The sequence below is a fragment of the Seriola lalandi genome, unplaced genomic scaffold (assembly GCF_002814215.2).
Source record: "Seriola lalandi dorsalis isolate HSWRI2012SDOR001 ecotype SW California unplaced genomic scaffold, Sedor1 jcf7180002054311, whole genome shotgun sequence".
NCBI classification, from domain to species: domain Eukaryota; kingdom Metazoa; phylum Chordata; class Actinopteri; order Carangiformes; family Carangidae; genus Seriola; species Seriola lalandi.
The window spans coordinates 663310-687050 of record NW_019524864.1 but is presented as its reverse complement, the minus strand read 5'-3'; the positions used below and the strand labels follow the sequence as shown (position 1 = coordinate 687050).

Sequence of the window (23741 nt, the reverse complement as noted above, 5' to 3'; positions counted from 1 at the left end):
CTGTTATATGTAATTGGTTTAAGAGGAAAGAGGGTGATTTTGTTGGTATTTCACAATCCTGGGTTCACTGTCTGCATTTGCCTCTAAATAAGAACCATCAGGCTTCTGTCTGAATGCCTAAACCTCTTATTAAACCCTATTAGAGAGGGACTTTAAATTAATTATCATGTTTTCCCAGCCTTGTACGTCACTGACAGAGCTCTTTCTCCGTCTGAATGTTACCAACATGCTGTATAGTTGATTATTATGTGACAGGATGTATTGCAATATAAACCCCAGCGGACTACATCGCTGTGTATTTTAATAACACACTTAGTGGCTTTCATTTCATTTACAATTTTTGAAATGATATCCATTACTGAGGAGTAGAAAATAGTTAAGGAAAATGGGAAGTATTGTGATTTGGCAGTCTTTGAAATTTCCTTAGACTCCCTTTAAACAAGCCTTCTCGAGTGCTCCCAGCATTATCAGTGTTTTGCTGATACTTTTGTGTTCACCTTTAGTCTTGCCAACTATTGTGCTACAGGGACACCTGAGTGCTGTTGTGAACTGTGGGAGTTTATTCACAAAATTATCCCCTGCTAATGGGCTTTGTTCACACTCGGCAGCCTTGACACACTTAGCCACCTCCAGAAACACATACAAACCTGTATCTGTACAAGTATCACCCATGCCAGAACAGGTCTGGACTATTGCTGACACAATTATTAATTAATTAGCTTATCATTTTTGATAATCAGTCATTTAAATCATTTATTAGGCTGTTTCTAGCTTCTCAAATGAGAGGATTTGCAGTTAATTTCCAGCGGAATATCTTTGGGTTTCGGGAAGTTGGTCAGACAAAACAAGACATTTGAAGATTACTCCTAAGGCTCTTAGATGGGACTTCTTCACAGTTTTTTTCTGATATTTCATAGGCTAAGTACAGCCTGTGAGATAAAAACCTATTAAATGAAACGTAGTGAAGAATTTTTGGGCGTTTCGTTTGCCTTTATTATAAAGCTGACAGTGGAGAGATACAGGACATGAGGGGAGAGAGAGATGGGGAATGACATGCAACAGATGTCCCAGCCTAGAGGTTTATGGTCGGCACCTGAACCTCCAGGCCACAAAAGTGTCCTTTTGTCCCATTTTTAAGAGTAATCAGCAGAACATAGTACATCGTATTATATCTGGACAAATGTAAGAATCAGGATTTATGTTTTATCTTTAGCTCTATGTTCTTTTACCTCTTAGGGTACCCTCTGGAGTTTTTTTCTTGTATGGAAGTGCTTTTTATGAGTGGGTCCCCTCTTTGTTTACATTGTGCACATGCACAAGGATGCACATGCATGCACACGTTGGTGATGCGATTCAAAGTCCTACCACCTTGGCTTTGCAAATGTTTTATGACATCAGTCATAGTATAATGTGATCTTTACTGTATGTGCACCTGTCATACTGTTTTTGCTTACGGCTACATCCAACCTTTGTTAAACCAAAAAGATGCACACAATCAGTTTTGATGAGTAACACTGAATGTAAACATAACTTCTGTTTGTTTACAAGAAAACTCCCGCAGATATTTTTTGTTAACTTTTGTTATTTAAAGTTGTTCAAAGCCAAACCTAAATAGATTTGATAAAGGATTTGAAATGCAGATTTTATACTGGATTCAGGAGGATTCGTTAAAATGCTGTTGAACCCCCTTCAGAGACATTGCTTTCTTTAGTGTGCAGGGTTGTTAGTGTTGAGAGTTTGTGACAGATGAGTTAGTCCACAGTCCACAGACAGTGCAGAGATGCAGTAGAAACGTCGGGTCCTTCTGCCGCCCCCTCCTCCTCACTTCCCTGGCCAATATTCCTACCATTATCCTAACAGAACTTGGCAGATCCCTGAAGAATACCTGTCAGCTCTGCAGTAGCGCTCGCTTCAGCCAGCTTGGTCTTACCACCAGCAGAGCTCATCAGGAAAACACAGTGAAGCACCTGCAACAGCACCTCACTCAGCTCACATTTGTCCCATACAAATGACTTCACCAAGTTGATGTCAGACAAGGGCCTGTTTGTTTAGTAGTCATGTCCTCTAAGGTACCTAAAGGCTCTAAAGGCTCGTTTATGAAACATTTTGTTGGACTTGAAGCAAACTCAAACCCCAATATAGGAATTCATAGAATTTAAAACCTTGAAATCACTGACATAACTGGGACATAAACATTGTAGTGTCTTCACCATTACTGCACCAGTGTCTAAAGACTTATGAAGGGACATTTTAAAAACTGAGCCCTATATGAGACATAGTTTATTACCTTCCCTCTAGAAAGTTGAATTTAACCCACTATGCCCTACAGTGAGGTGATCCTTCAAAATGAAAGTGCTCTCTGTTCTTATAGTTTATACTTGAGATGCATTAGATGTGTGGTCAGATCTTTAATATAGTTATGTAGTCTCAGGCTCTTAAGTAGTAAGAGGTATATAATTTTACAGGCTGAGCTCTCCAGTCAGTCTGGGTTAGTAATCGTAGGATATATGTGATTGTTCTGGGTTAAACAATCACATATATCCTTAAGAGAATACAGTAATGTGTGTGTGTGTGTGTGTGTGTGTGTGTGTGTGTGGAACCCCTCTCTGCTGACTCCATCGTCTTGCCTCAACCCATAGTGCAGCTGGAGTGTAATAATCATCCTCTATTCAGTCCTGCTGCCTGGTAAAGGGTGTGCTGTGTGCTTATTGAACTCCTCCTCATTCAAGTTAAGCACTGTATTAAATTCATATTCTCTTGCTCAGTATTACTGTATATTGCTATTTTCTCACAGTCCACAGTTCTTGCTGTTTCTGCACTCTCACTCTGTCTCCCCTCTGTCTCACATAGGGCTACTTGGGCTATTTTGTCCACACTCTTTCACTTTCACACAAGCAAGGCCATAGGCATGTTTAGGATGATAATAAAGTTTTGTGTCCATGAGCGCACCATAGACTTGAGAATTGAATGTCACATGATCACCTCAAAAGTTTTCAGTTTTTCAGCAACAAGACAGCAACATAAACAGAACAGAATGTAGCCAAACAAATGTTCCTTTCAGGAGCCAGGTAGAGCTGCAACCAACAACTACTTTTATAACAGATTAATTTGCCGTTTATTTTCTCAGTTAATTGATCGTTTCTCTTTAAAATGTTGTGAAAAATTCAGTCTAAAACCCAAAGATATTCAATCACGTTTGACATAGAAAAGCAGCAAATTCCCACAACTGAGATGCGGCAGCTATGGATATCCTTGCTTGAAAAATGAACAAATTATTAATCATAGTTGCAGATTACTTTTGTGTGAGTTGAATAATTGAGAAATTAATTGTTTTAGTGCCAGATCCAAAGTTAGATTTGACTGGATGACACTGCACAAGTCCTCAGACTGCCTGTATTTATAAAAACTTTTATGTAAGGAGTCTGCAGTGAATCCACATTAGGCCTTTAAATCTTGGGAAATATTGGGGAATATAAATAGGTAATAAAAATCTATCTAACTTAATATTTGCTTGTTAAATCTCTTTATCTCTCCTCTGTTTCTTTTTCTCTTCTCTCCCTTTCTCTCCCCCTCTCTTTTCTGGGTGTCGCCCCGTGTCTCAACTTTATCCGTCGTTTCAAATTAAAAGCCCTCTGCAGAGTCGTGTAATTGTGACCTCATGAAATTGCAGCGGCTGCAATTATTTTAATGTATATAAGAGAAACACTGGGGTTACAATTCAATTTAAAAAAAAAAAAAAAAAAAAAAAAAAGAATTTCTTGATTTAAAACTCAATCTCAATAAAATCCAGTTTGCCAAAAATTGTTCTCAGGGGTCATTATCAGACATGTTGCTTGGGAGAAATGCTTTGAATTTTTTTGTCACAGAGCACGAAGTGAAGATTCTGAAGACAGCACAGATCAACTGTCAGACTACAACGGGCAAACAGTGAGAGACAGCGGGTTCTGAAAATCAGTCAGTATTCGCGAGTGCTTTCTCTCATCCTTCTCTTCCCTTCTGGTGACAGTGAGAGCATCTTCATTAAATGCACCTTGCATTTCTGCATCTGATTTCGCCTTACTTTCTTATTATATGGCGTACCATTAATTGTTAATTATTTGAATCGTGCTTGAGGCCCCATATACCTAAAGAGGCATAAAAATCACCAAAGAACTTTGAAGACATCATGTGACAAAATGTCTGAGTCAGATACAAATGCATGCCACTACACCGTTTTTATATCCAAGGTTTCTGGGTCCTTCATTAGTCTGACTTTTACTCCCACTCACTTACACAGTGGCTCCTATGCCATTTAATGTGTACCATACAGTGGAATACTTTGAAAAGACTTTTAAAAAGACTGAAGTCTGACACCCTCTCACATCCGAAGACAAGGTGTCATAAATCTCAGAGATTTTAGTCTCACACTAAGATTTTGTAAAGACTGGGGATCTTGCAGGGTCGCTATTTGCAAGGCTACAGCTAGCTTCCTTTGGGATTATTTCCCATCATGCTCTTGGTGGACATTTACAGGAAGAAAAATAGTTTTTTCAACTTTTTGCTTTTTGAAATGATTATAATTATAATTATATAAAGTTAGTAACTCCACACTGTAATTGTCATGATTTTCCCCTAAAATGACTGTGTTCGGACTTTGTATTTATGATTTCCTGTTTTATTTTGAAATTATTTTCCTTATGTCCAATTATCCTTGCCTCCTCTATGTATTTAATGCCGGCCTTACACCAAATGACTCACATTCTTGCTCGTCCCAAGAGTCGCCTCCATGCTCCCTATCAACTCAGTTTGTAACTTCCTGTTTGGAGCTGGAGAAGTTGACAGTGTTCACGGCTTTGAACGTCACTATTTCCATGAGCTAAGACTAAAAAGTTAAGATAATATCTTTGATTTTATCGGAATGCCAAGACAAGAAACAAATGGACGATCACCACCTCGCACTGTCGACTCTAGCAAAACGTCCAGGATTTTATTCAGACACTGGAAATTTGTCTGATCATTTGAAAAGTCTTTTGGCGTGAGGCCGGCATTAGTTGAACTTGGAGTGCTGTCACTCCGGCCAGACTTAGTTGCTGTAGAGATGTGATGTCGTGGCTGGATAGCGCATTTTGACGTCACCCACCTTCTTGGAGACATTGCAGGATTTGCCGCCCGTTTGGCTCTTCGAAAGCCAAACCCAGTCCAGGCTGAGAGCTGCCTCATGCCTCTCTCCGCTTTTTCCCTCCTGGAGAATCCTCTCATCTGGGATTTCCTGGCTGGCTCTCTATGCAGGCTCACAGCCCACGGAGACTTTATACAAAACATCAAGAGGCTCGCTCTCTTTCCAATGAGCACTTTCGACGCACTTCTCTTTCCTCCCTTTTTTCCCACCCACTCATTCATCAGTGTACTGTATTCTCATCTCGGTGTAATGATATGTTATACTCTATGTGGATTAGTGCAGGTTATTAGTAAGCCCAAAGTGTAGAATTACAATCAGTCCAATGTTTAGATGAGGCTGCGAATAATTGTGGAGAGGGCGTAGACGTGTGCTGGCTAAGTGGATGGGTCTGTAATCTGATTCCTCGCTCGTTTCCTCTGATGATAATGTTCTCCGAGTTTGCACAGCCTTATGCAGGAGGTTATGTATGGTAATCAGCCCCCAGCAAATAATGCTGCTGTTTATCCTGTTTCCAGAAAATCATTTGCATGCCACACTCCAGGGAGAATATAGTCCACTTCCTCATCGTCTTCTTCCTCTGATGAATTTTTATCTCCCTCACTGCTTCCTAATTGACGTCAGTTTACTCTCGTGTATGCAAATACAGGTTTATGAGCAATCATAGCTGTCATTCAACCCCCACGAGACACGAATCGCTTACGTTGCACCATCATCGCCTCACATGTCAAGGTTGTGTTTGATGGTCACGATTTAGTCGGCGTCTTCCCGTGTTGTCGTTTGTTTTCGTTTCGTAATTGCACCTCTCGCCTAGTGAGAGTCTACCCCTGGCTCTCTGGGCTCCCGTTTGTTTGATATGAACCTTGTCTTATTGGAAGTAGTCACAGGGGCAGTTTTTCATTTTCTGATGAATTATTAAGCTTTATGCCTCTATCAGAGCTGTTTGTTTGGGCCGCTCTCTCTCAGCACCTGCCATTTAGATAACATGCAGAATCAGCTGGACCTGCGGACCCGGTTCCAAACAAAAACACAGTTGCAGCCGTTGATGGCTTCATACGCTTTTCCTGGCTACTCTTAATGATAGTTTAATTGAGCGCACCCTGCTGTACAGTGACCAGGCTGCTCTCTAATGGCTGCACACAGATTAATCCCACCTCCCTTTCCATTGTTTCGTTGCTTTCTCCCCCCTGTAGGTACCTTTTGTGTCTCAGTGTGGTACCACTGAATTCATTTAGTGGGGTCTTTGTTCAATTGTCAGCCCGTGGCTCATGTTCTGGTGGATTCGCTGGGCACGTCGGATTGTTCTGGGGGATCACAAAATGCATTGTGGACATGCACGTGTATATGCACATACACTTTGATAACAAAACGGCTCAGGGTTGAATGAAACAGGCTGCTCGGGGGCATTTTAGGCCCTCCACTAAATAGTGAAGTGTCCGACTAAATATACTGAATATTATACAAACTGTCATTTTTGAGGTTGTGTTAACCAAACATCCCATGATATTTCTTTAAGCCAGTGCTGGTGAGTGTTTACTTTATCACTGAAAAGTCTTGGCTTTTATGTTGTCATTAATTTTGTAACATTTGCTCTTGCCAAATCAAACTTTTTTCTTTTTCTTTCTTATTTTTTTTTTTTTTTTTAAATAGTTTGCAAATGATGGACCAGTAATTTGCCTCTTAACTCTGTGACCTTTTCATACCCTTTATAAGTTGCCTTATGTTGCGTTGATTGCTCAATTATACAGTGTTACAACATTGTCTGACCTCCTCTATAGCAGACACATACTGTACTGTTAATTGCTTTTCTGTGTAATAAGAGGTGCCTTTGAAAGTGTGATACAAGTCAATCCTTCATTCTTTTAATGTTTTTGGTCTGTACAGAATCAGAAATCCAAATAATTTGGTAGTTATTATTTCAGTTCTATGATTAATTACATCATCCTTGAAGAATAGGTAATTATAACCACTTTTTTATTTTGTCTGGCTAGTAGTTAAAAACTTAAAGTAGAACTTCTAAAAAAAAAAAAAAAAAAAGAAAAAAAATAGTTGCCCTCCTTGACTTTCAGATAATTTGTCACAGGAAAGACCTGCTGTAATCTAATGTGTGGGAGAAAAATACATAAAAAGATTTCACCCCTTGTGCAAAAGTGACAAAAACAGAAATGCTTTGTTCTCGATAATTGTCCACCATTACAGCTTAAGAGCTAAATGGGAAAAAAAGAGCTAAAAAAAAAAAAAAAAAAAAAGGATTTCTGTGTGCCACCTGATATGTTAATGAAATATAATCAGCTCCTCAGATGGCAGGTGACTGTGGGAGAAAAACGCTCGATTCATTTGATGCACCATCAACATGCTGGGAAAGGCTCCAGCGGCCGCCCTGCAGGCAAGGGTCCTTTTTTTTAATTAAGTCGTCATTCACCTCTGGAAACCTCTGCTGAAGTGGTCCCATGTGCGCTCCCTCTGCAGGACACACACACACACACACACACACACACACACACACACACACACACACACACACACATATATATATATATATGACGCACACACTTAGTGTCATTTCCCCTCACAGGTGTCCTCTCAACACAAACACCTCTGTCTCCACAGCCACCTGTCATGCTGTCAGTGTATAGATTGTGTTTGTGTGTGGGCGCCCTTGTAGCCTTTCTCAAAGACAGGTGTCGGTCATGGCTGATTTGACAGCGACGCCTTGTTCACCTTTCACTAAATGAGAGAACAAGTGTCACCAGTCAGGATTTTTTATTGTCGTTCTAACTTCTAACATGACCTTGACATGTCGACGCAGCTCTGACAAAAGACATGAGATGCTGTGTTTGTTGGCTCTTGGATCAATGGCACCAGAGAGAACAGCTCGCTAATTAGAGATTTCACTTTTAGCCTAGGAGATTTATGGGTTTTTTTTTTGCCATGTTTGTTTGTTTGTTTGCAGGATATCTCAAATGCTTGTTAAGAGATTTAGATGAAATTTGGTGGAAAGTTATGCCCAGCGAATGAGTGATTTGGCTTTCGGAGCATATCCAGTGATGTTTTCTAACACTGCAAGAGTGAGATTTCAGCGTTTCTCTCATGAAATGCTGCGAGATGTGTCAGATCTAGCCACAGTTATCTACAGTTGAAAACTTTGTAGTTGCTTTGTAGTTTTGGCAACTTGATCGAACCTGTCAGAACATGTTGGTGCTGTCCTCAGCCTTATTATGTTGACTCATGTTTATTTAGCATTACAAACCCTGTAGACAAAAACAAAAAAGTATGCCTTTGTAGTGCTGACTAGAAAACCAAAAAAAAAAAAAAAAAAAAAAAAAAAAAAAAAAAAAAAAGCACCTTCATGTCAACTGTTTGTTTTTTAGTTTTTTTTTTTCTGAGAACACCCAAGAACATCAGGAGCATTGCAATAATTTACTCTAACTCTTAGTCTCCGTGCTGTAAATCTGAGGAAATCTCTTTTCCGCTGGCATTATTGTTATTTTGGCATTCTCCCTCATTACTGGTTTCTCTTGAGTGGGCGGTGGAAAAGTGTTGATATTACAGCGTCGATAGTGCCAGGCCCAACCGTCACTTGTGTCAGACGGTGTGGGTGAACATCCCGTGTATGTGTGATGCCTCTACTACACATCTCAGTGGCACGCAATTAGCGCCACGAGGGAGCCAAATCCTTTATTGCCTTCTTTTTTTTTTTTTCCTCCTCCTGTAATATCTCCTCTTCTTATATTGTCCTCTGTCATATCTCCGCAGCAATCTATAACTACGATGCCCGGGGAGAGGAGGAGCTGTCGCTGCAGATTGGAGACACAGTGCACATACTTGAGACATATGAAGGTGAGAGCGGGCTTACTGATGACACGCATGATCAGAGCTGACACGCCAGCGCTTGACATTATTTTCCTGTCATCACTTGTACCGTTTTTGTTTTGTCAAATTTTCATCCACGTGTTCAATAAGATGATATATTTAGCAGTGGCGATTATGATGGTGTGTTCCTGTAAATACAGGCATGAGCGATCCCCGCACACTTCAGCTGGCCTGCTAGTGTTTCATTGTGCATTCATTTATATTCACAGTGTGGATATTTTCAGCTTTAATGTTATTCCTTAATTTAAATTGAATGATAAACTTACCAACTTTTTTTTTCTGTTCTCCCTCAGACTGGTACAGAGGGCATAGGCTGAGGAGAAAATCCAAAAAGGTGAGCGGCTTGTAAACAGTGTAAACAGCTTTAGTTGCTTCAGTTTTTCGAGCTGTTCAACTTCTGCCGTAGTTACAACATATAATGTGGTCTGCACTGTTATCTCTTCCTCCTCCAGGGAATATTTCCTGCTTGCTATATACACCTGAAAGAGGCCACAGTCGAGGGCAGTGGGTTAGTATTTCTCTACTTCCGCTTTTTGAATGACATGTGATTTTTTTTTTTTTTTTACAAGCAAGAAGATCAGTTCTTCTTTTGTTGCATTTGTGTGTTATGTTGCTGGTGACAACAATAAAAATCAAGTAGGAAAAAAAATAAATGAGAAGTTTGACCTACCAACTTATTTTCTGACCCACCGAGGCGCTCGTTGGCTAAGTCGTGTGTTGACAGCGTCAGAGGGTGTTTAAGTGGAGAGGTCTGCTGTTGATATGATGTGACATGTGTGTTTGTTGTTCCAAAACTCATGGCACTTTTAAAAAAAAAAAAAAAAAAAAAAAAATCTTTTTTAAAGTTTTTTCAGTTTGATCCGTCTTCTTTGATTTCCCTTTCACAACACAACAAAAAGATAAACCTCAAACTTCAAAGTCCATGAATTCAACAGAGAAGCTTGAAAATGTATTTATTTATTTATTTATTTCGTAGAATTATAACCGAAGGATTTGGACAAAGCTGTGAAATTAATCTGAATTCACTCGGATAAAAGGCAACATGTTTAATCCTAACAGTGGAAGCAACATATACGCGATGATTTTGCTTGGAATAAAAGACTTTGAGAGTTTGATTTTCCTGCCGTCTCTCCTCACACAATGACTGTGATCAGACACATTGTGTCAGTGTGGAGAGGAAAGAGCAAAAACGACACACAGTCACTGGATCAAATTTGTTTACTATCACTGCAGGCAAAAGGAGACGGTCATTCCCACTGAGCTGCCACTGGTGCAGGAGGTCACCACCACACTGCGGGAGTGGGCTACAATATGGAGGGATTTGTATGTGGTAAGCCAGCCTGTCCCCTCCCAATGGGAACACACACACACACACACACACACACACACACACACACACACACACACACACACAGTGCATGTGGCAGAGCTTATATATGGGCTTATCACGGACATGTATTGCCATATATCTGGGCACATATAATGAAAAAAATGATGTGCATAAATGTTTGATATCATGCATCCCTACATATCTCAGAAAAGACTGAGAAATACTTCATGTAAATCAATAAGAATATCAGCTGAACCATTTTGATAGATATTTTCTTTTCAAATATTGTCACCTGTGTCAGATTTTTATATTTCACAAAATTTTATTAAGTTTGGCTCAAGGTTAATCCACCTGGTCATCAATTCATCAGTTTTTTATTCACCTGCACTGTCCTGTTCTGTTTCTAAATTTTCTCCGTCTGTTTCCACTGACAGGGGGACAAACGCGAGATGTTCAACTCTGTCCGTGACATGATCTACGACCTCATCGAATGGCGTTCCCAGATCCTGTCTGGCACCCTCCCACAGGATGAGCTCACAGAGCTCAAGCAGAGAGTCACCTCCAAGATAGACTATGGCAACAAGTGAGGATCCAGTCTTTAGAGGCGTTTAGTCGTGTCCTTCCCTCCCCACAGCTTATATCCCTTTATCCTCATATCTATCCGGGAAAATGACTCTTGTTGGAATAGGTCAGCAGTGTCAGTCAATAGAAAATGACAGGTCATCACTTAGCTGGAGGAAAACTGGTGGGATTTAGCTTCAGCAAACCGTAGTGTATTCCATCATGAAATGACAGCTCTTGCTGTGTCTGCAGTGGGCCTAGAAAATCGGTCGAAAATTAAAATTGTGAAGCTCCATTCTGCTCCGGTGATGAAACTTTAAACCTTTGGTCAGGTAGAGAAAAAAGCTTTTGCCTCTGCAGAAGCAGGGATGAGGTGATGAACTACATTGACTGCATGTTGGCAGCATTCTGGCTCCAAAGAAGAAAGAGTTGAACAAAACAGGGGAGCTCTGAAAGACAGCTAAAGAAGTATTATATGAGGGAAAAAAATGTGTTGTGTGCTGTTTCCTCGTCCACAAATGCAACCATGCCTTCACAATATTTACCTTAGTGTGTTCTGGCATTCATGAACTCTCCCCCGTTTTCACGCAAGGTACCTGGATCTCGATCTGGTGGTCAGAGACAAAGATGGAAACATACTGGACCCGGAGCTCACCAGCACCGTCAGCCTGTTCAGAGCGCATGAGGCGGCCTCTAAACAAATTGAGGACCGCATCCAGGAGGAGAAGGTAAAAATAAAGAGGGGCCCCGGTGCCCCTCCCCGTCTTAAACACCATTTTTACAACTGCAGCTAAACTCTGATCTTTATCCAGATGGTACATCAAAGATGAGTAAAAGCACATTAGTGCACGGTGTGATCTGAATGTAGCTGCATCTTGATCTTGTTCTTTCTGGCTCATTGAATCTCGGCCAGAGTCAAACAGGTGCAGCTAAGAAAAAAAAAAAAAAAAAAACACTGTAGGGTGGAGAGGTTTATAACGGCTCTTCATGTGAGATAATTGTTTAAGATGACCCCTCATTAGTCTCCATTGGGGAAAGCTTTCCTCTACAGCAGTGTCGTGCCATCCCTATGCAAAATGATATTGAACATTTGTCGGTTGGTTGACCCATCACTTTGGTCCAGCCTGACATATCTCAACTATTGGATGGATTTCTGTGAAACTGGGTGCAGCTGTTAACATCCCCAGGCTTTTACAGTTCATCGAATTAAACTTTGCATCGAGAGGCATCATTCAGTTTATCTGATACGTTGGTTGACATCATGACATCAGCTATATTTTATGTTTAGTGCTGTTGTTGTTCTAGCACCTAAACATGCTGAACATCAGCACGTTAGCCTCAGAGAGCTGCTAGCGTGGCTGTAGTCTCATTTTAAAAGTGTTGCATTACTATACTGGTTAGCTTTATTTTGATTTATCCACATAATTAATAAAGGTACACTCATTTAAGTGTGGTTGTTTATGTGACCATATTCCCACTGCTTCCAAAATTGAGAGGTTTTTGTATTTAAACCATTTACATAGTTGCAGAAACTATTAAGAGGGTGTCCTGTTTTGCTTTCAAGAAAGATAAGTTGTTTCTTGACTGATTCCTATCAAGTAACAACACGACGGGGGATAAGAACATCAAACAGTTAGACAAAGTGCATTTCAAGGTAATAAATAAGCAGAAACCCTGTAGTTCAGTCTGGAATGGAGTTTTGACATTTGGATAACTTTATTGTAGCGGTTAAAACGAGGCCACGCCCCAGTACACAAAGATGTTTGACTGCTTCTTCGGAGACTCTGGAGGTCTGCCAGACTCCCTGTCTATTTTACTCTGGCGTGTCAGTGGCTTTGCCTCACCTGAATGTCAGCTGGCAGTGTGTAAGCGTGTCGGACGCAAAGTGCCATGCAGTTAAGCGGTCTCATCTTATGTGCCCTTTTCATCCAGAGGTCTTCATTGCATATGCATGGGCAATACGAAAGTGTCCAGGTCAACATGATAAATATTAATGATGTGGCCCCAGCATATTTTTTGAAGGGCATCCAGGGGATCTCGCAATCAATCCACCTTTTTACTGTGGATGCAGTCCTGGACATGAAGTGGATGGGAATAGGAATACAGTGTAATGGATTCTGATGGCTTTATAGACATTGTTAAATCTTACTTCTTAGCTTGTTAAATTTCCAGAAAGAAGCAGAGGCTGTGACTGATATTTAATAATTCGGTGTGCAATTACTAGCCACACCTACATACAGTGTCTCTTTGTTCATGCACTGATGTTGCTCATTGTTCAAACTGCACAGGCGTGAACCTACTTGCACAAAAGCTATGGAAGAATGCCTAGTATTGAACATGATACCTCTGTTTCTCTCTGACAGTCTCAGAAGCAGAATATTGATTTGACCAGGCAAGCGAAGTTTGCTTCCACTCCAGCCTTCGCCCTCTTTGTGACTCTGAAGAATGTGGTGTGTAAGATCGGCGAGGACGCAGAGGTTCTCATGTCACTGTACGACCCGGTGGAGTCCAAGTTTATCAGGTGAACCAACGGCTGCATCTTCACTCTTCTGTCTTCCAAGCACCTTTTGCCAGTGGAAATTTTTTAAAGATGATGCAGTCTGAACCGGAAACATCCATCCCACACACCTATGTTCTTCTGTATTTGGCTGTAGCTTACACTATGTAGATGCTTTTCAAATCAGTGGTAAAACTTAAAATCAGATACTCTTTACTGTAATAGATTTCTCTTGCAGTATTATAAACCATATCTTTTGACGTCATTCTACAAGGCAACAGTGTCAGCAATGAAATGAATATGCAGTGAAGTAAAATTAAGTCATCAGACAGTCAGTTTAAATTTGCCCTTCACACACACAAGATTGAATCCACAGTCTTTTATGAACCAGGTAATATGTCTAGATAGAGTTTGATGTTTGAGGATTTCCAGAACTGTTAACTATCACAGTAAGTACAAACTCACACACACACACACACACACACACACACACACACGCGCGCACACACACACACACCATGCAAGAACATAACCAGAGCAAGCACAGCCTGCTGCACAGGGATTTTCTATTGTTTTTAGGACTGTGACAGTAAATTATCACAAGTAGAGCAGCTCGACTGTGGAATGTTTTTCGTTTGCATCCAACATCAGTCGTGCATTTTGTTCCCCAAGTGGATCGGTGTTTGGATTAACACTCAAGCTTCTGCAGCTTTCTGAGGAAATTCTAGTTGATGCAACTGAATGCATCTGATTGCTTTAATTCACTGTATTGTAAATGCAAATATGAGAATTTGCTGAGACATATTATAATGATGAGTCATGTTTTGTTTTTTTTCTTCCCTGTCATCTCTCCCTCACAGTGAAAACTACCTGGTGAAATGGTCAAGTTCAGGTCTTGTGAAAGACATCGACCAGCTTCATAATCTGCGGGCGGTCTTCACAGTGAGTGTGTTTGCCTTATGTGTGTGCGCGCACACTTTGCCCGTGGTAGCGCACTGTTTATTCAGCCATGTTATGAGGCATGTGGGAGCCTGTTTGCAGAGCCTGTATTTGTTAAGCCCTCTCTGAAAGAGCCTGGGCTCGCTGTATGTATTTACCAAGGCAGTCACCTCTATCTAATGGAAGCCCAAGGGCAGAAGGGTCAGAATGCACTCGCTGGGAGCTCTTTGCTAGTTTTGGATGCTATTGCCCACAGGAAATGAATCTGTGGACACCATCACAGATGTTGCTGAAGCAGTTTGTGGTGAAAAGTTTTTTCCCCTAACAGAAACTCATCTTCACCTAAGTAGGTGCCATTAATCCATCTGTCGTTGTGTACCCTGGCCTTAAAAAAGGCTGTTGCCAGATATGACTTTAAATCCAGATGGATTTGAAGTTATTGTTTAGTGACTCTAAAGTTTATTTTTTTCCCTCCTCAGGATTTAGGTAGTGAGGATCTTAAAAGAGAGAAGATCAGCTTCGTGTGTCAGATTGTCAGAGTGGGGCGCATGGAGCTACGAGACAACAACACCAAGAAGCTGACGTCAGGGTTAAGAAGACCCTTTGGAGTGGCAGGTAAAGCAGACTACACAGAGACTCAGTGACAACCTGCTGTTCCACAAAGAGCCACGAGGCATGGGTTGTAATGCTGTAGTCAGAGGTTACACAGATTATCTCCGAACTTTGTATTACTTTGAATATCGTGTGTATGTGTGTGTAAACCTTGAGGACAGATCCCCTGGTTTGTGTTACAGTTCAAAGATAAGTGTTGTGCCAAAGTCTTGTGTATGGATGAATGAATGTATTGGCTAACATTCAGAGATATCCAGCTAAAGTAGAAAGAAGAATTAGAGTTTGATTTATCTCCTGTTGGCGAGCTGCCAGGCGTATCGTAAACTAATTAGATTGGCGTTTTGCCCACTGTTGTCCGACAGAGAAAATTATACCCCTCTTCTCATGTCTTTCTCCCAGTGCCACTTGAAAGGAAGGTAAATGACAGCCTCCTTTTTGATGGCTTGTATTAAGGAATCATCGTTGCTGCTGTACATGGCATGATGGAGAGCCTGCTCTTTTTGAAACATAGTCGTAAAAGGCTTCTCGACCTCTGGCCTATAGAATAATGCACTCGCAGACGCCAGAACCCACCGCTGCAGATATTGGCTCCGTCTCTCAGTCACTTCTGTTGAAGCCTGCGGGACTGACAAATCCAAGAATCTGTTTTGGCTCGGGCTCCTCAACCTTTGTTCATTTTGCACGGTCAGCGAAAAGGAAAAAAGATCTTGTCTTGGTGAATCATATGTTTGGAAGTGGAGGAGTCTTTATTCTAGCACTGTGGCATCACCCAATTCACAAACATGATCACTTTACTCAGTATTTATATATTACACAATTTGTTTTCAGTGCAGTTTCATGGAGGGCAAATAAGACTGCACATCAAGGCCCAGTTCTAAATACCCCTGGAAACTTAAAGATCATTCAAAGATCTAATTTATCATTGAATTTTTATGTGATGTCAGATCAGCAATTTGTCTTCCCCTCCTGTCCACTTTGTGGCAACTATGACAGTCACGTGAAATGGGTAAGAACCAGGACGAAGCGAAGACGAGCTGAGGTCAGCTGGAATTGCCCTCACCCCTGATGTGGCTTTACCATGTAGTTATCTGTGTCTCTTCCGCAGCCGTCCTTCACTCTCCAGGCCTTCAGAGTGTTTTAACATCCCTCTCCTTGTTTTCCCACAGTAATGGATGTCACCGACATCATAACGGGCAAAATGGACGATGAGGACAAGCAGCACTTTATCCCATTTCAGCCGTAAGTGCATTGTTCAGCAGCAACAAAATAAATGACATAAGGGTGCATATAATATACACATAAGGGAGTTTCTTAAAGCTTGGGATAATGTTGCATAAAATAGTGGGGCTGATACAGTTCTGCTCTCACAGTTGTATCCATTATTCTGGTGTACAGTATGTCAGAGGTGCAGTGGTTGTATTTTAGATTTTTTTAGTCCTGAATACTTGACACCCGATTAGCAGGGGTTTTAAGACAGTAGTGCTCCCCTATTCCCCGCTGACTCAATTAAGGCAATCTCATTAACTGCTGCCTTTCTCGTAGGACGGCGTTCAGAGCCAAAGTAACCTTTTCCTTAACGTGATTTCCTGCATAATTGGAAATGCTTCAGATTCAGCCAGTTTAACTGGCAGATCACCTCACTTAACAGTTTTATCTGCGAACATAAATCATGGAAATTAGAGCCTCGCTGTGTGAAGAGAAGAACAGGATCTACAAGGGGTTGTTTATGTCCAAGTGTGAATATTTGCCACTGAATTTCCACAGATGAAGTCTGCATGTTGTTTTTCGAGACCAGCAAGAGACAGGAAGTGCAGGAGCTATTTAGGGAAGGTTTGACGTAGTGATGTAATTTGGATAGAATCCTGGCATCCAAACAGAAATGGAAATGGCTTTCAGAAACGGATGAGATAGATCAAAATCTTGCTGAAATAAGTTTTTGTTCTTGTTTTTTTTTTTTTTTTCCTCCCAGACACTCTATTATAAGTCTTAGACAGTGTTGACCTCATCTCTTATATGTTGTATAGACACAAATCAGCTTGCATTTAGATGATGGATTATTTAATGTTGTGCTGAAATGATCAATTAGCTGATGACAAAACTAACTGACAACAGTTTTAGATAAGGATGTGGCTTAAGTTATTTATTGAGCAAATATGCCAAATATTCTCTGACTGCAGCCTCTCAAATGTGAGGATTCTGGATTTCCTCTCTGTTTTATATCAGTGTAACTTGAATATTGTTGGCTTCTGTGCTGTGGGTAGGAAACAACCAGCAAGACTGTCACCTAGGGCTTATGGTAGTTCTGATTGACGATCCCTAAAAATTCACAAAAAATAATCAGGACAGTGGACAATGAAAATAAGTTTTTACAATTTTGTATTCGTTTTTTTTTTTTAGTATTAGATTATTACTTCTCTTCCCATCATGCCCTGGCCACCTTTTCAAAGTCCCACAGTGTCCATCTCAGCATTTTGGTACAAATCAAATCTAGTGAAAACCTGTCTTGTGCCTGTTTTCCTACATTGTGTTGTTTTCCCCCCAATGAATGTACAAACCGCTGCTCTCCCTTATTCTATTTTGTTGCTCGGATTGGTTTTGATTTGTCGGACGCGCAGAAGACAGTCTGAATCACAGAGATCTCTTACTGCTTCCTCCACGCTGACATCATCACTGTCTTCTCCTCCATGCTTTTTCTTTCCTCTGTTTACTCAGAGCCCCCTACACTGCAGATGCCGTCCCCGCACACATCAGACTCTCGCAGCTGCCACACATGTGGTGCTTTCCAGATCACATCTGCTGCTTTCTTACGCTCTGTGTGTCACTCTCTACACCTGAAGCCCTATGGAGTACATATATGTTATATTTTAGTTTGCTTTCTCAATGAAAGCAGAGCGACTGGATGTATTTAACTGGGATTTTAAGTTTCCCACTTCAAGACTGACTGTGGGAAGGTCAAGCTTCCCGCTGCTGCAGTGGCTCTTTAAATGCTGACTGGGCATCATTTCCTAAACGATGATTTCTCTGTGTGTTTCTTTCATTACCCATCCTGCCTCACTGTTAACTGCTAACAAGTGGCTTTGTGTCTGTCACGGTATTCGCATCACTCTTCGGTGTGTCTCTCTCTCTCTCTCTCTCTCTCTCTTTTTTCATCCCACTCCCCTCCTCACAACCGTCACTTTGTGGCTCTTCCTGCCCCGCACCTCCTCCTCCTCCTCCTCCTCTTCCTCCTCTCTCCGCCATCTCTTCTTCTCTGTGGTGTTCGCCTGTTGTGTGCATACTGCAGGCTAGCGTTGGATGACGCCATTCGCCACAAGCAGCTGAACATCTCCCGTTTTTCACCCAGGGTGGCAGGAGAGAACGACTTCCTCCAGACAGTCATCAACAAAGTTATCACCGCCAAAGAGGTCAATCACAAGGGCCAAGGTACAGTGCAAAGCTCAGACACAAGATCCAGGGCCAAGGAGGCAACTCTACACTACACTACTGCCAGACTTTTATGAACAAGATGTGTGCTTTATTCATGTTGTAGAACAGCTACACTAAGTCAGGACCTGATGAAAATCGAACCTGGATCACAAAATAGTTTTAACCAAATCGCCAGCACTGCATGATGTTGGGTTTTTCTTGACATCCCTTCTAGAGGTGAACCGACTTTGGAGTTGGTTGACATTCAAATACAGAGGGGGAAGCCTCACACTCATAACAATGATGCAGACACTTTTTTATTTTTAATCCTGTAAATCAGTGTTTTGGCTCATATTACCTCCCTCGCAAAGCTGAGTTCCAATATCTGCCAAAACTGTAATAGAAAGAAAAAAAAAAAAACGCACAGATGTTTGTATCAGAGTTGTGAGTGTCCTGTTATCTCTATAGAAAAGGTTCTCTATTCATCCTCCATCTCTGCTAAATGTTGTGAGATCCTCATAAGGAAGGCCCAGACTGTTATTAAGGTTGGAAGGTAATGTTGAATATGAAAAGTGTATCTTCAAATACATTTTATTGTGCTGCTGTCATTTTCTTTCATAGAACATTTTAGAACTGTTCATACACAGTACCATTACAACCCCCCATATTGGCAGGGTGGAGAAACTGTTCATCTTGCTAATAAGAACTTAATTCTTTGTCAAGTACTCACAATATAAATTACTGCTCATACTATAAATAGTTGGACTCATCACCATGACTACAGGATCTAAGTAATCCAGCTGTTAATTAAGCTGGCGAGTCTTGTGCGGAGACCGGATCTTATCAGCGATTTGACATCTGTGGTTAGAAGAACAACATTAGCCGTCTGAGGGATTTGCACTGAGAGGGGAGAAGCAACATGACAGCCTCCATGGCATTGTCATGCCCTATGAAGATGTACTTGGATAAATGTCAGGTCTGCTCCGGCCCACACTGAGATGAACAGCAGCGCACTGAGAGCAGCTGTTTCGGTCACGCTCGCATAACAAAAGGCTTCCAGCTAGACTAGTGAGAGATGTGTCACTCATAACAATATGGGGCTTGTAAAGTGAAAGTGAATAAAGCTTCAGGGTTCACAAACACTGCTCATTTTGGTGCCCTGTGAAGGGGCAGCGCTACAGGATGACTGCTTAATTGGATGTTTTTTTTTTTTTTTTTTTTTAAGTCATTTCCAGTTTTGTTCAGGGGTATGTATCTATGCTGCTTTGTTTTTCCTGAGAGAATATTAAGAGTGAGTGTGGTTACAGAGCTGTGGCTGGCACACCATGCAGTGTCTGCAGAAAAGAGGCTTTTCCAACCAGGAGAGAAGCAGACCAGCCACTGGTGTTAAGTTGATAGAAAATATGACCCATGAATGCCCCCCAAAGGCCCTTTGTTTCAGAATTATTCAGAGCCGCAGAGTTTCCTCGGAAGTGTCACACTCTGAGTTTTTCCAAGCCCAATTATTGAAGTCTGGGAATTACTGCACAATTTAAATATTCTACAATAAATGTGACTTATTCTCATATAAAAACGAAGAGTGTCTAAAGAAGAAGTCTGGAGCATTGAGGACATAATCATGAATTTTGCAGTGGGATGGAAAAGGACCCCCCCCCCGCCCCCATTTTGTTTGTTTGTTATGGAGAAACATATTATTTTTCTCCCACTGCTAGTGCTGAGAAGTAACACCTCTGTTTGAGCCAAGGTCTGTCTGTTGCTATGATGTACTGTTTATGCCAAAGAGAACATCCTGCATAAAGGAAAGCTTCTATATGAGGCAGTGTGGTGCTATATATGTCAAACAGACATCAACTGTTTGGGCGGCTGCAGTGATTTTTTTTCTTTTTCTTTTATGTCACCAGATTTTGTAGTTTGTAACACACACCTTACTACATGTCACTTTCAACCAGGCACAAGGTAAACACACTTGTTTCCTCTATTATGTTTTCCTAATCACATCCCCGAGGGTAGCTTCTATTTAGCGTCTTGCCCTAGAGCTGTTTGCATGTCACTCTTGACAAGTGACAGTGGAAAGCACGAAATAGAAAATCTCTTTTTTAGTATTTTCCTGGGGCAGTTTGCTTTCCACTGTCGTCTTGTCCTGACGTTATCTTGGTCCCGCCCCCTCTTTGCCTTAAATGCATCACCAGGCCTGTGGGTGACTCTGAAGCTGCTTCCTGGAGACATCCATCAGATAAGGAAGGACTTCCCTCACCTGGTGGACCGATCGACAGCCGTGGCTCGCAAGATGGGCTTCCCTGAGATCATCATGCCAGGTTGAGTGTTTTTTAAAAAGCTCCCCCTCGGCTGCTAGTCTCTGAAAGTTTCCTGATTGATTCACCACTTCATTCATTCAGAAAGTGATTTAGAAGTACGGTCTGCTATTTCACAAAGTGTGAGGGAGACAAAGAACATATCATAGTTCATTAAGGTCTGATTAAGACTTTAGTTATTTAATAGACTGAAGTCAGCCATAAAGTCGGGTTCAAAATATCCACTTATGCCACCTCATATATGAGTTATTCTGTAATATTCATGTATATATATTAAAAAGGGTGAACTGAAACTCTATTAAGCCTGTGAAAAGTGAGGATTTGCTGTTGTTTGCTACAGGCGACGTGCGAAACGACATCTACGTGACTCTGGTTCAGGGCGACTTTGACAAGGGGAGCAAGACCACGCCCAAAAACGTTGAGGTGACCATGTCTGTTTACGACGAGGACGGCAAGAAACTGGAGGTACAACTGAGAAACAAGAACATGAACTCACTTCTTTTGGTATTTTTCTTTTCTCAGGGTCAGCTCATTCTCAGCATTCAGGACACAAAGTGCTGTAGCCAATCGCTCTCTCAGACAGTCTGTGATTTACCGGGCTTTCTTTAATCCTGCACAGCTCAGCACACCGCTTAACTGACCAGGAGTCCTATAAAACAGTGCGATACACAGGCCAGACTGCATTCCTTTGCCACCTGTCAAAAAATGACAGACTGCAATGTTGGTGCTTTGTGGTTGATTGACTAGCTTAAAATTTGGCTCACCACTGCGGGGAATCAACCTTTATCATTGTCAGAGTCAGTTACAGACTTAAGCGTGCGAACAGGCGACGTGGGCAGCAGAGTTTGACAGCTGCAAGTGATGGAAGATGTGAAATCAGCATTTCCCTTCTGGTATAATTACCTTTGCTAATGAAGTTAGAAGGATCATTTTCTCCCCTGTCTATTTGTTTGCCAGCAATCTGTCTCAAAAGGTTGCAAATTTATTTGGGTGAAATTTGCACCCCTTGATGCAGAGCTCAGTTAATTATATTTCGGTGGCGGTCATCAGTTAATCATTCTAATTTCAGTCATAGTAAAGTCTAACAGCCCGGATTGCAGCTTAACACCATGTCACTAGAAACTCAAACCAGAAAGACCCAAACAAAATCAAATCAATACGGTGGCCACAAAGAGAGAGAACGTTTAATGGATCCTCGCTTCTGACTTTTTCATCATGTGCCAACCCGTCAGAGTCTAATGTCCTAATAAAGCTTTTGTTTCATCCAGAGTTTCCAGCCAGTCGCCCCTCTCTCTCTGATGTTTAATCATTGTCACCCCCCTGCTTGACTTTACCTCTCGTTCTGCAGAGGCCAATCAGTTAATGGGGCATATGAGAGGTGTAGAAGAGCTGGACATGAGGAGTATGTGGGAGGAAGTGGGGCAGGAGGTGTGTGTCTGTGGGAGTGTGTGCTCACGTGTCAGTCAATTTTCAGTTCTCTGGTTTTTGAGGGGCACAGTAAGTAGTGCTTGTATTTGTTAGTAACTCTTGTATTAGTTTTCATACAGATATAATGCTACTATGTCCACACTCAGTATAGTATATGGAGTAAGAGTGGAAGTTACAGGGGCTGATGAAGTGGGGAGGCCTCCTGCAACCAGCGAATCAGAGGACAACGCTCTTACCCAGGGCTGCCTCAATTACACACATTAGTCTTAGATTGAGAGACTTCGTCAATGATTTGGCCCAGCAGGCTGAGGAAGTGTAAGGGTCGGTTGCATCATCGCTCGACAAGATGTCTCATTGTGATTATTTTTGGATGTCGCACATGCAGTTTGTTTTATAGTATAGTTTCCGCTACAAACACAGATGAAAAGCTGAAGTTAAAAACAGAAGCTGTGATCTAATACAATGTATTAACAGAACATGTTGTGAATAACTTCTCACCTACAGTAAAATGAATACTGGTGAGTATGAATGCAAAAAAACAAAAAAAACAAACAAGATGAATCAGTGTTTAATATCTAAACACAAACAGCTGTAAAAAGGAACTTTGCCTGACTAATATCCATCATAAAATTAACAACATTTGTAAACAAGACACGGTGTGAACATTAAGTACACAACAGTTTGTGATACTCAGTGGCCGGTCACAGTTCACTTCAGCAGGTTCACTGCCTGACCGTACTCAGTCGGCATCAGTAGAACCTATCACTGTGTATCTGTATTCAGGGCTGTCAGAGCCTTGAGGAGATGTAATGATTGGAATCAATGACAGCGGTCAACAGTGATCAAGACTCTGATCGCATCTATGAGCGTCATGATCAGGTTATCATTGTGGTGCTGGAACTCCCTTCAACGTCTCGTCTTGCAGCTCTTCACAGAAATGCTCAGTCAAATCTCTTCAGTTCTCCAGGGATCAGTGCTAATTGGTTAAATTCTCTCACTTCCTTCCTGGATTTTAACTGGCTGGAAGGAAATTCTGTCTCTGACATGGGAGGCACAGCCACTTCCTGTCTGTCACTTTAATGTCTGAAGCTCGATATGATCTTAGATGAAAGAACCTTTCTCTGTAATTCACCTGAACTCTAGCTTGGAGTCACAGCTTAAAACAAAAAAAGCTATTTATGCAATAGAATAAAGAGCCCTCCACACACTAGGCACTGAAAATTAGTAAAATGGAAAGTAAAGGAAAAAGAGTACTCACAGTGAGGGAAGTTTTATAATAGGGCAACTTTGCAAGTTTTATTTTCTCTGGCTTTCTGTCTGGATGTTTTTCTTTTTGTCTCAACCTTATTATCCCCTCCATTCTTCTCTGTCCTTTTATCTCTGTCTCTCTGGTCTCTTCTTGTCTCTGGATTTTGTCATCCTTGCTCTGTCTCGAAAAGGGTTTTTTAAGTTGCGTAGTGAGTCTGGACAGCGACTTCTCGTCACCTTGGCAAACCCCCACAAACCCTTCTGACCTGCAGCTAGACCTCATCCACTTTCCCCCATTTCGTCTCTTCAGAATCTGGAACTGTCATGAATCCTGGCCGCTTAGTGAAGGGGCAGAGTTGCAGGAGCTAGCACCTGCCCCCC

The 23741-nt window shown here is 41.5% G+C and overlaps 1 protein-coding gene across 1 annotated transcript in view; it reads left to right on the top strand.

The window, feature by feature from the left end:
* The window catches only part of dock1 (dedicator of cytokinesis 1), a 179846-nt gene that overhangs the window by 10840 nt on the left and 145265 nt on the right, over positions 1 to 23741 (top strand). The window contains exons 2-14 of the mRNA XM_023406577.2: positions 8912 to 8995; positions 9322 to 9362; positions 9481 to 9536; positions 10262 to 10358; positions 10793 to 10941; positions 11512 to 11647; positions 13283 to 13440; positions 14277 to 14358; positions 14835 to 14970; positions 16134 to 16206; positions 18311 to 18390; positions 20562 to 20687; positions 21025 to 21149. Coding sequence (XP_023262345.1) covers positions 8912 to 8995; positions 9322 to 9362; positions 9481 to 9536; positions 10262 to 10358; positions 10793 to 10941; positions 11512 to 11647; positions 13283 to 13440; positions 14277 to 14358; positions 14835 to 14970; positions 16134 to 16206; positions 18311 to 18390; positions 20562 to 20687; positions 21025 to 21149 — 1343 coding nt within the window. The remainder of the gene's footprint in view (positions 1 to 8911; positions 8996 to 9321; positions 9363 to 9480; positions 9537 to 10261; positions 10359 to 10792; positions 10942 to 11511; positions 11648 to 13282; positions 13441 to 14276; positions 14359 to 14834; positions 14971 to 16133; positions 16207 to 18310; positions 18391 to 20561; positions 20688 to 21024; positions 21150 to 23741) is intronic.